The sequence below is a fragment of the Malus domestica genome, chromosome 04 (assembly GCF_042453785.1).
Source record: "Malus domestica chromosome 04, GDT2T_hap1".
Classification (NCBI taxonomy): Eukaryota; Viridiplantae; Streptophyta; class Magnoliopsida; order Rosales; family Rosaceae; genus Malus; species Malus domestica.
The window spans coordinates 23,624,836-23,637,457 of record NC_091664.1 but is presented as its reverse complement, the minus strand read 5'-3'; the positions used below and the strand labels follow the sequence as shown (position 1 = coordinate 23,637,457).

The following is a 12,622-nucleotide window of genomic DNA, read 5'->3' as shown; positions in this document are numbered from 1 at the left end:
ACAGTTTTGTCTCACTTTCTTGTTTTCTTCTTTACCTTGTGATGTTGCTCGATCTATTATGCAGGTTTAGACCTTTAGGTTCAACTTTAGAGGGGTTAGGGTTTCATGTCCCCCCTCCCCTCTTTCTCTTCTTTCTATCTTTGTTGTTTTCGTTTCTAGAGAGGTAAGTAGGGTTAGGCACGAGCCGGGCCCAATTTGGAGGGACCGGACCGGACCCGTATGAAAATACAACGGGGCGGGTCAGGGCAAGTAATGGGATTTCAAATTTTGGAACCGAACCTAACCCGGCTCATTTGAAAAGGGCTGATTCGGGCCGGGTCCACGGGTCCAATTACAATTTTTTTAGGTCAGCACAAAAGGGACGAACTGAAGGTCGTGTTTCCTCGGCACAAAAAGGAAAATACCAAAGTCATCTTCCCCAATGACAAGACCGTTGCTGCAACCAAACAACCAGATTCAAAGACCAATTAATATGCTTAAAAAATAAGAAATTGCATACAGAATTTCAGAACATGGCATGCTATATAAGAACTCGTCCTCTAGCCATAATATGGCAGGCTGAGTAACCTTAGGATTCGCGACGCTGATGGACTTATTGTCGGCCATGGCAGTCCAGTCCTGAATCATGGCGATGAGGTCTTCGATCGAGTCAAGAGCGACGCAAAACCGGCCAAGTTGGACCAGATTGGGTCCAATCTGGAGCTTCACAATCTTCGTCTTCTCCGATAGTGAGGTGATTTCGTGAGTCATGACTCATTTGGTGGGCCTAGTGGCTGCTATGATGTCAACGCAGTATAGGGGTGGGAGGGAGAAGAGAACAAGAATGGAGAAAGAAAGTGGGGTAATCTGGGAATAGAGGAAGCAGACTAAACGAGTAAAGCAATTATTATGGTAGAACAGGTCGGTTCAGGGCCCCGGGATTCTAAAATTATGGAACCGCCCTGCCCAGTTTTATCTCTACCAAATTTGGCCCCGCCCCAAACCCGTCCCGATCCGTGGATCCTGTACCCATTTGCCCAGCCCTAAAGGTAAGGTTTATGTCCCCCTTCTTTTTCATGTATTTTATTTTATTAATTTTCTTGTATTATGAGGGGTTAAGTTTATGTCCTCCTAGTTAATTGTAACTTTTTTTTTTTGTTATCAACAAAATTCCTCTTGTAGTTTCGAGATTTTCTATATATATATTCGTCATCAAAATGTTAATTTATTATATATAGGAGCAATAGTTTTGTGAAGTCCAACTGCTTTTATGTTGGACCAACTTGACTGAATTAACCAATTTTACAAAACGGCCCAACTTGACCCAAAATTCCCCTCTTTTGTAACCAATAGTACACGGGAGGGGAGCATCTACATCGATTAGGTTTTGTGCGGCCCAACTCGTTTGGTACTACTTTTTCGAGTTTTCAATCTTCCTTTTTTAACGAAAGATATTATGTATGCTAAGAAAGTAAGAGAGTGGACTAATTATTTGTAGCCTTCACTTTCCTCAAGCTCCTCTACGTTAGCCAGCTTCTCCATGGACTCTCCAGGAGAAGTTTCCAGTGTCAAGCCTCAGAGCATGCCACCTGACATTCCCACCTCAATGCTTTTAGGAACCTCATCTTGTGCCACCAATGTTAATAATATATTTTGAAACATAAATTTTTAATTCACCTATATTATAACACGTGAATTAGTTAATTGTAAGTGTTTATTTACTTTTTTCGACCCAAAAAGTTAGACCCGGAAAACCAAATCCTAATTAGAAACTGTTATATGCCTCACAAGACTTGGAAGGATCTGGGCTAATTGAAGCCTGTTTCAAGCCTTTGTCCTGAACATTAGAGATCAAATCCAAGTAATCAGCAACATCATTACCATGAGTGTGGAGCATAGAGATAAGAGTGGTTGTAAACTCGTTCGTTGTATAAGCAGGTACTTCAAGTGTCATAAAATAAGTGGAGGGACACATAATAATATATCATTTTCTTTACTTATATTATAACATGTGGTGTTACGCTTAAATACTCGGTATTTAAAATCTCTCCTCACCACATACAAAAGAAGAATAAGTTCCTCTTGTATGGTCAATCCAAACAAAAGAATACAATAACAATGTAGTATAGTGTGAGTTTATTTCAGAAACAAACCCAGCCTAAACCCCATATCGAATATTTATATTTATACATGTATTCATCCATTTGGCAAGAGAGAAAGTGGTGCCAATATCATGCCGATGATCTTATTAGGAAACATCTTCAACTACAAAACTATACTATGATGGTTATTTTGATTGCTTCCAAACTTCCCAGCAAAGCAAAATGGAAGCAACAAAATCAAAATGTCCCCTTTATAGTAGCAAACTGTATATATATTAACATATGGCACTCATCAAAATTTAATTTATAGAAAGCAGCTGGACACTGCTAAAGGAGATGAGCAGGCTGCAAAGTTCCAAGGAAAGCTGATATGGTCCTCCTCATGAGGGAGAAGCAAGCTGTGGCTTTGAGCAGTATACAACTCTGAGTTAAGTGCAAACTGGACATTAGGGTCATTTTGATGATGGTGCAGCCTGAGCTTCTTCAGAGTTTGGAATTGTTCTGCAGATGACTGTGTTTCGCTTCTGTCAGGCTCCGAGTCGGATGCAAAGTCTTTTGCATTTGATTCCGAGTGGTCACAGAGAGAAGGGAGCGATGTCTTCGACAAGGGTGCTTTTCTAGGTTTTGTGATCACGATAGGACGGTTCTTGTTTGTGTTTTGGCGTTCTGCTGAATATCTTTCAAGAAACCTTCCTTGGGATTCAAGTTTATGTTGCAGGTTCTTTTGCACCTTCAAAACAAAACCACGAAAAAGAGAACCATTTTAGTAACTTTTAGCGACCAATGACCATGTAAATTTTGGTATTCATGAGACAGAAATTCTCCGTGTAGGATATTAGTAGGTTCTTTTTGCGACAAAAGATATCGGCACAATAGTGGCATAACAGTATGGTTTTAATAAAGAACGGACATTTGTTCCATAGCCAAACTATTTATATGGACGTATAGGTTTTACAGAATTATAATTAATTGGATATTATATATCTACCTCATGTTGATCACTGAGTCTCCTGTGTACCTGTATCTGCATAATTTTGAAGGCTTCATTGAGCTGAGCTGCACTAGAAGTTGTTTAAAAAAACACAGCAGTTACAAAGTAAATTAGTACTAAGCCAGTAATTAATTGATACAAACAGCATAATAATTATCATTTTAATTCAAAAACTAGGGAGAGTGGACATGATTACTCACGATGTTGTACCAAAATTAGGCAGCATTTCCGTAATGTTTTTTCTCTGAAGCTTGCCTTCTGTGCAAATTAAAAACAATGGTTCCACAAGATAAGTAAGCATTAGGGTTTAGATGTCATCATATGTACCAAAATTTGTAAGGGAAATTAAAATTGAACTTACTGTTCGTCGACTCTGGAATAAACTTTGAGATTCTGTACTTCTGAAAATCATCACATAAAAAGAAAAATAAAACAATCAGATACTTTATCCTAGAAAAATTATTGAAAATTAAACACAGTATGTCAAGATCGGGGCGTGACAAAGGGAAAGAGAAAGAACCTGCAAATGGCTTTTGATGTGGTAGATGGTCAGTCCGGAAACACTCATAGCTTTCAAGATACCCTTTGGTGTTGCCCCTATAAAACCAAACAGATTATAAACCTAAATAATACGCACCAGCTATAGGCTATAGCAATAGCACAAGCCGGCACATCATATCAAATAACCGGGGAACTCTTGTAACCTCCCATGTATACGCATTTCATTATCTCCCACATCACATGACCTCTTGTACATGTGATAAAAAGAGAGGGGCTAAAACATAGGTTACACTCAAAGTGTTTCTCGAGTAACTAGGACAATATTCACGTCACGTTAAACTAATAAACTGCATGAACCAAGATTAATTAGACTTACGATCAGGGCCACCAAGCTTAGTAACTGCCTCCACAAACCTATCATGCAGCTCTTGCGTCCACCGCAGGCGATCCTTGTTTGCCGCAGAGCTCTCTGATCGTCTCGAACCCATCTCAAAATTCGACAAAGATCAGCAGCTGCTCCCAGAGCTCTGCGGAGAGGAGGAACACGATTATAATAGAAGGATCAACATGTACAAGAAGCAGCGGTTGGAGACAAAACAAATGACGATGTGAACTAAGTGGGGAGTGCTGGGTTTGGATATATGCCTTACGCTGTCTCCAACTGTCGGCTTAAACTAAGAAAACGCAGCAGAGTCCACAACATTTCATACTTCAATGTCTTATGTCTTAAAACTTTGTAAGTCAAATTTTACGACTTAGTTTCATTGGTTGCAGTGTTCTGCCCGAAGTCAAATTTTATGTCTTAAACCTTAATCACTACGAAAATAGTAGGGCAGCTTGATAGAAATTGTATATGCCCTGCTGTCATATTATATTTTTTTTAAATATAAATTTTTTAAATAGATTGGTTTTGTACGCGTAATAGAGTTGTGTAATGATTGATAAAAGTAAAATTGCGAATAAACATGTCGACATTCCCAAGCCAGTCAACCCCAACCGATTAGAAATACTATGTTGCAACTTTTATTGAACGGGTCCTGCACTTTACATGTCATAAGTATTTATTGGAAAAAAAATTGTTATTGAGATTATATATTGACAAGTGTTTATTAGGGACTTTGGATGCTATTCTCATCCATTCCTATTTATGCGGTCACGATTAAACCACGTCTTTATATTCTTATTGTTTTTTGTCTTATTATTTCTATAAAAAAAATTAATATAAAATGTTGAAGTGGCTTAACCGTGACCGCACAAAATATGAGGGGATGGAAAGGGCACCCAATCAAAAGGGCAGACAATTTGCCTCCGTTCATTCGATAGATGGCCAAATATATCCAAAAATAGATCGAAACTCATAGGGTGTGTATGGTCGAGTTCGGCCCGGTTTCACCCTCAAATTGGAACCTAAACCGGAAATATCAACAGTTCGGTTGGTGCAGTTTTGCTTAAATTTATTACTAAAACCGTACGGCTCAATTCATGCCTATTCTAGTTCAATTCATACAAGTTTACAATTCTAACCAAAAAAAATAATATATATATATATATATATTTTTTTTTTTTAATCTTCTATTTCCAATACCAAATACATATTTTAACCACAAATTCAAGCAAATTTGATTTCTCACAACTAGATCTACATGATTTGTAACCGGAAGATAGAAAATGTACATATAAATATAAATCAAAAGATAGGAAGCCTCTTCTCAAATCAAAGTGTACATAATGCATAATATACTAGAAAAGAATGAAGAGAAATAAAGGAGGGGAAGAGAAGTGAAGAAAAGTGGTCTGATCTGGTTTCTTAGTATTTTCAAACCAAAACAAGTACCGGTTTGCGACAGTCCGGTTCGGTTTTTATCACAGTTTTGACTTTTTAGGTCAACACGGTTTTTTATCTTTTTTTTATCACGGTTCGATTTGATTTTCCAGTTCGACGGTTTTTATGCCCACCCCTCAAAACTCAATAAAACAATACATATGACATCAAAGATCTAGGAATTAGATTGATTAGGAGACAGGTAGTCGATCCCTTCCTCATCTCGAACTCCCGACTTTCTCGATTCATGACTTACAATAAAAACTTGTACCCTGCTCCAAGAATACCACACGTACATGCGAATCTGAAGAGTAAATTTCAGATTTGCCAAACCTGGTTTAAACTTATCATAATTTTTTAAGGTTGAAAGATTGGAACAATAACACTAACAAGAAGCAAATATAATTCATACAATTTGTCATAATTAATAACTGGAAGGTGATATAAAAGCCGAAGCAACGTTTGATAGGGAAGAAGAAGAAGAAAAAAAGCATCTATTATGAACAAACATCACAACAACAAATGCAGTACATTAAACAGTGACATTTCCTATACTACTTTGTCAGTCACGGAGACGACGCTATCTGCCCTTTTCTCGTTCGACGGTTTGGGTTGACGGTTGAGTGTCCACTACTGCCTGCCCCTTTTCAAGCTGCAAGACGGGCATTTGTACTGCTTGATGTTCTCGGCCTTCGCAGGTGTTATCTTAACACATTTTCCATGGAACCATTTCTCGCAGATGTCACAGCCGATCCAAAATTCATCTGCATTGTAATTTCCGCCACAGCTACCGCAGAGAGTTTCGCTATGTTCATCCTCCTCCTCCTCGAAGCTCTCGTCAGGTAGCTTAGGAGTGCTTTTCACTAGTCCATCACCGGATCTCTATAGAGAAGACGAACAAGTTAATGGCCACTACGTAACAAACACATATTCCAAATTCCTGCATCAGCAGTACTGAAAAGCAAGCAATTATAAGACATGACATCTTTAAGTACACCAACATCAGCGATTAACTGTAACAAAAAGATTTTTTTTTCCTTTTCTTTTTTCTTGAAATAACAAAAGAATCTTACTGTACATCGTAGCAAAAAGCTTCTGAACTAGGTAAGAACCTTACACAAGAATGGGTATTCTAAGATTCTAAGAGGGAAAACAAAAGAACAAGAAGTGATTCATCTAACCTTTGTGCTGCCTCGAGATTTGCTTCCACTATCCACGCTGGGCTTTTCTTTGACAGGTTTCCGTTCCGTAACAACTTCAAAGACAGTAGGCAGATCATTGATCAAGCTAAATAGGCGTTTCCTGTCATACAGAACCAACTCATGATGAATGAACTCAAGCAAAGGGGCATGGTGCATAAGAACTTGCTACAATGGAATTCCTCTTTGCCAAACAATGGAAGATATTAAAAAGATGAGCCATATAAAAAATTTATCGTTGGTGCTTTGGTGCAAATTGCAGAAAAGGGGATCAAGTGCTAAAACTTCTTCAATGACCGTAAGGGGCTTTTTTAGGTTCATTTCATGTTGATATTATAATCAAGAGGGACATTGGAGAATTGACTGTTAAACTAAAGGATTTCTATCAATCAATGTATGATTTCAGATTATCACTATCATGATATCATCAATGGAGATAAATAACACCACACCAATTGCTCCACTCGTGTTGCTATTCTGCATCTGCTCAAAAACTACTTTTAACTCGGCAGCTAGAGTTTAGACATCTTACACACATGCATCAACAACACAAAACAAGGAACAGTACCAAATATCTATCTATACCACGTACACGGAGTAACTAAAAAAAAAAAAAGCTCACGCACCTCTCATTGCGGTTAAGACGTGCTCCAAAATAGAAGGCTACAGAGAGCAGCCACGAATCACTGTGAACAGCAACCAGAGAAAGCCAGTCCTTGCGGTTCATACCGTCTCGCGCAAAATTGATCCCAAGAGCTGGCTCAGGAAGCTCCGGCGGGACTTCTTCTGCTGGAAGCGTCACCTCCCAGGTTTCATTCGGGTGCCCATACAGACACAAGTTCTCCTTTTCTAAACCAAACAGGGTAATTAGAACAAAAAAAAACATGAATTGGGTCAACAAAGAAATTGCAAGTTGGTTTCAGCTTAACTAAAGCGAATTTAAATACAGCTAAGGTCAAAAGGAGTTGCAGTTTTAACAACTCATCCAATTAATTACCACACAATTACAGTAAAATTAAGAGTTTGCAGAATCGAAATAACAGGCAAAGTATACAAATTACGGCAAAGTATACAAATTACTTTCCCTAGATTCTTCAATATTCTTAGTCTCTATGAAACATATACAAATCGATTTTACAAAATACATTAAGCATTTAATCAACATAAATTCACAAATTCATACAAAATTACAAAAGCTAGAGCCCTTAGGGTAAAAAAAATAATTAAAATTTCACAAGGCAAGCAAATTATAATTAGAAGTCTGATCTACAATTAGGCATTTACCTGGATCACAGAGTCCGTAAAATTCATCCACATCTGCGAGAAAACAAAACCACCGAAAAGGTCAGAGATTTACAAAACCGACTCAGAGATTTCCAAAACCAAAAGAAAATTAAGAGAGAGTGAGAGAGAGATTGGACTACCGTAAGTTAAAGCGCGGACGACGGCGGTTCTCCGAGCACTGTAATCCTTGAAGATCTCCTCCACCGTTCGCGGACTCGAGGCCATCTCCATGGGATCTAAAAACGCAGCGTTTTGGGAAAGAAATTGGGAATTTAGTGTTAGGGTTTGAGTGCAGGGGAAGAGTTCGATTTACAGAGAGGGAAGGGGGAGAGCATAAAGAGAGATCGGAGGAGGAGAGAGATGCATGGAAACGTGAGAGAGAGAGAGAGAGAGAGAGAGAGAGAGAGAGAGAGCGCAGGGGTGTGTTTAGGTCGCGGATACTTGATGAAATCCACTCCCCCCCCTTCGAGTACCATAGAAGAAACTAAATTACTGACAAATTTTAATTTAGCAAGGACATATATTGTGTCAATTTCACATGGACGCCTCTGTACTAGTTCTTATTTTCAATTTGACCCCAAGTTCTTTTGGTTTTTTTTGTATGGGTGCTTTAGGGGTATTTGTCAACCGGTTTGGTTCCGTTTAGATTTCAAACTAGTAAGCACAAACGAGCCAAACCAAATTATTAGGGACTGATTTGATTGGTTTTGTTCCTTGATAATTACATGTATCAACAGGAGCTTCTTTAGGTCAAATGAACGATTCTTGAAAATGCATTTTATTATTGAAAATGAAAATAATTTGGAGCAAAAGATAACGTAAAATTCAAATGGTCTGAATTTAATTTGTTGTATTACCCTATTAACTGCTTGATTTGGTTTAGTTTAAGAAGTTTTCAAATAAGGCAAATCGAAATGGACCAAATTAATTGCGGTCTGATTCGATTTGGTCTAAGATTACACTTCTTTACCTTAAAAATGAAACCAAAGTGATTGTGATTGGACTGGTTTGATTTGGTTGATTCACTTTGGTTTGATTTGAATGATTTGCGGCTAATCTGGTGAATCGACATCATATGTCAAAAATTGAACAAGAATTTATATGTAGTGCGAACATCCAGGTGACGATATTTCACACTAATCACATGACATTATATAGTAAAGTTAAGCACATGACGATAGATATTAAGTTCGTGACAATGTTACCTATCTAAAAAAAAGGTCAGCATCTCCACTTCTTTTGGACAAAGATATATTTACACTAAGTGATAGGAGGATAAATTCGTGTCAAACTCGTCATTCGTGAGATTATAACCTAAATCCACCACTAAACCATAGTATTAAATAGTTACCTCGTCCCTTAACGTTCTATATCTATTATTATTATTGAGTTAAGTGAGGAGGGCTAGTGCCATAGTGGAAATTAAGCACCATTGTGACCGTCCTCATCCGAATTCAAGGCTCAATTTCTTGTTCAAGCATCAAGTTTTCATCAGAACACAGATTTAGATTGATGACGAAATTAAACACGCTGAAAACATACATACAAAGGATTTATTGTCATTGCCGATAGAGCAGCAATCTACTTGTTACACAAGCAAACACAACAAACACAACAAACACAACAAACACCTTACTTAGTATACACCTGGGAAAGCTTACACTACTTCGGAAGATAATACCGACTTCTACGAATCAACGACCGGCGTTCACAAAGATGTCAGCAACATTCTGATGCCGGTTTTCTGCTCTGAGGTGAGCTTCGGGATCTTGACGCTAAACTTGACAATCAAGTTCCCCTTCTTGGATTGTTCCTTCTGGATAGGCATCCCTTCCCCTCTAACCACTTCTTCATGGGCCTGGCTGATAACGGAATCGATAGAGACTCTCAGATTTCTCCCGTCTAGGGCTGTCAGCTGCGCGGTGTAACCCGCCAGAGCCTCCGCGAGAGAGACCTTCTGAGTGACAATCAGATTGTCCCCGTCCCTCTTGAAAACACTGTGAGGCTTCTCATCGACGATGAAGACAATGTCTGCTGGTATCACACCTCGCCGTGTGTCGGGCCCTTTCTCTTGGAAAGTGATCTTCGTGCCCTTTTTCCATCCCGGCTTGATCTCGATTGTTAGAACTTCCTCCACTGTGCTTTTTCTTCTGCACCAAATAAAAAAGAACATCATCTTAATTTACTTCAAATTTTCTCGTGACTTAGAACCTTGCAACCAAGTTGATGATGCTAATTCATCGATTCGTATTTGATTATTAATTAAACTCATCTATGGTTTGAAAAAAAGAAAAAGAAAAAAAAAGGAAACTAGATATTAATCCTTGAAAAAGATTTAGTTTAGAATAAACCGTATGCAAGATTAACAATTGAATTAATAAGTCTCTGACCATAATTCCACATTAGGTTGTCATTTATTTCTTTGTTGGTTTTTGTTTTATTCTTCCAATTATACCCTTTTGTGAATGTTTGTAACGAAGACGTTCTTTTTTTTTTTTGTTAACAATCGTAGAACGTCACTTATTATAGCTTTTTTTTAAGGATGTATAATGTATATGATACTTTGCAGTAGTTTTTTTAATTCTCATTCAAATTTCAAACTGATTTTAGGTCATATCTTAGAAATTAGTAATTCATTTTCTAAAATTAAGAGGGCTATGTATATAGTTTATTGTAATGCCCATCACTTTGTTTTTATCATGGAACCTAAGGTACGAATATTTAAGTGCATGTTCAACTAGATACTATGATTTAGGTGCATTCATCTAAGGACTATGATTTAGGTGCATTCGACTAGATACTATGACCTTTTTTTTTTTACAAGAAACGATAGTGTGGTATTTCATTAATCAACACAAACAAATACAAGAGTGTCATTGGGTACATAGCTCTATTGACCAATAAATTGATCTAGAGTGGATTTGCGCAAACAGACAAATAAGAGTAAACCCCTAGTAGACTACCACAAGCACGAACACACAATCACCAAGCACACAAGTGCCACTAGTACAGATCTGTCACAATAAATAATAGCCACAACAGAGCAATACCGGCATTCGACTAGATACTGTGACTTAGGTGCTTTGTAGTAGGTACCATAGTTTAGGTTCATCTGACTTGGTACTATGATTCACGTGCGTTCGACTACATACTATGATTTAAGCACATTAGTACATGGCACATTAGGACATGATTTAAGTGCATTAGATTAAGTATAATATATGATTTGGATATTTTAATTTCCTCCATGCTTTGGATGATGATAATGAATAATTTGAGTTAGGTATTTGTTTAATTCTTGTAACGTATCACTAATAGTTTTTTGGGCGTCTAGATGAGGTGTGTTTATCGTTTGAGAAAGTCAAACAATAATCAATGCCAAACAATATGGAGCAAAATAAAACCAAATATTTAATATGTGCATTATGGGAACAAAAAAAGGCATTAAATCTTTCAAGAAAATATGAATTTTAATATTTATGATGACATGAAAATATAGTTAATCGACTATAATGAATATATAATCTAACACAAAGTTTTAATTGAATTTCAATATTTATCGAGAATTAAAATGGAGAAACCCCAATAAAAAAACTACAATAGCAAAATTCGATGCAATTAAAAATACATAAACGAAAGTAAAACTTTGTCAAAATTATTTAAGATTCATTTGAAAGTATTTTTAAAATAACTGAAAACGTTTTTAATGAAATTGAATTTGAGTTCCAAAAAAACATCACATATGTGTTTATTGCATGAAAAACTTAAAAGTGTTTTTTCTTGATACATTTGGATTTTTTATTGATTATTGATTTCAAAAATATTTTCACCTAAACGTTTTCAGTCATTTTAAAATAACTTCTAATCGAATTGTTAGGCTAATAACATGTTTTAGGCTTTTAGCACAAAATTAAACAAAACAAAATATTCATAAAAAAAAATTTTAAAAAAAAGGGGTACAAGGGGCTTACCCGCTGGCACCAAGAACATCCCTGGAGATCTTCAGCTTCTTGGTGGCGCCATTGTACAGCTCCTCCAAAGTACAAGGCAACGTCCTCACAATGGCCGCTGCTTTCTTCGGCCCATTTCCGGGTCCCCAGTCCTCGAATCCGAAAAACTTCGAGAATATCTCTTCCGGTTGCACGGCCATTCCTCCCTCTCTGTTTTTCTCTGCTCACTCAAAACCGTAGGATCTTCTGTTGATGTAAACTCCCTGCGTTGTTGTGCGTTAAACTTCGGGTGCTACCACATTTATATAGCGAGCTCAATGATTGATCGCACCGAGGAAACAAAGCAGTCACAGTGATGGATGGAATCTGCAAAAGCAGTGGGGCAAAGGGTAATTTCGCAGGACTTCCGAGACAAGGTACTAGTACAGTAGCTTGACTTCTGTAGCAGAAGACTTTTGAACCGATAAAATTTTTAATATGTCGGAAACACAACTCGTTATATTGTGCGGTCGAAAATTTTGTTTTCATGTATCCAACTATTTGTGTACTCATGTTTGGTGTACATGGAACACGACTTGTTACACTGGTTGAAAATTTTCTTTTCATGTATTCAATTATTTGTATCATTATACTTGATGTACAGAGTTGTGTTCTGATACAGTGGAAAATCTCTCATTTAGTTGAGCAGCTGACACGTGGTGTAGCTTTCAGATAAGTTGGATTGTTTGTTCTTGTTTATGAACTTCCTCGAGGGGTTTCGGAGCATCGTCGAGGGTTCGCTTTTGTTTTGGATA

At 37.4% G+C, this 12,622-nt stretch overlaps 3 protein-coding genes across 3 annotated transcripts; all 3 read right to left on the bottom strand.

The window, feature by feature from the left end:
* Positions 1–2,260: 2,260 nt before the first annotated feature.
* On the bottom strand, positions 2,261–4,140 carry LOC103433661 (myb family transcription factor PHL7-like). Its single transcript, XM_008371926.4, has 6 exons — positions 3,950–4,140; positions 3,593–3,669; positions 3,434–3,473; positions 3,273–3,330; positions 3,070–3,142; positions 2,261–2,811 (listed from the first exon to the last, which is right to left on the bottom strand). The coding sequence occupies exons 1-6, from the start codon at positions 4,059–4,061 to the stop codon at positions 2,386–2,388; spliced, it is 786 nt and encodes a 261-aa protein (XP_008370148.1). The 5' UTR covers positions 4,062–4,140; the 3' UTR covers positions 2,261–2,385.
* Positions 4,141–5,781: 1,641 nt separating this feature from the next.
* LOC103433608 (PHD finger protein ALFIN-LIKE 1-like) lies at positions 5,782–8,377 on the bottom strand. The gene is made up of 5 exons (XM_008371876.4): positions 8,019–8,377; positions 7,879–7,911; positions 7,221–7,443; positions 6,577–6,697; positions 5,782–6,277 (listed from the first exon to the last, which is right to left on the bottom strand). Exons 1-5 carry the CDS (start codon positions 8,107–8,109, stop codon positions 6,026–6,028), a joined length of 720 nt encoding a protein of 239 aa, XP_008370098.1. The 5' UTR covers positions 8,110–8,377; the 3' UTR covers positions 5,782–6,025.
* A 986-nt stretch (positions 8,378–9,363) lies between these two features.
* LOC103433609 (uncharacterized) lies at positions 9,364–12,328 on the bottom strand. Its single transcript, XM_008371877.4, has 2 exons — positions 11,850–12,328; positions 9,364–10,028 (listed from the first exon to the last, which is right to left on the bottom strand). Exons 1-2 carry the CDS (start codon positions 12,026–12,028, stop codon positions 9,587–9,589), a joined length of 621 nt encoding a protein of 206 aa, XP_008370099.1. The 5' UTR covers positions 12,029–12,328; the 3' UTR covers positions 9,364–9,586.
* Between the last annotated feature and the right edge of the window lie 294 nt (positions 12,329–12,622).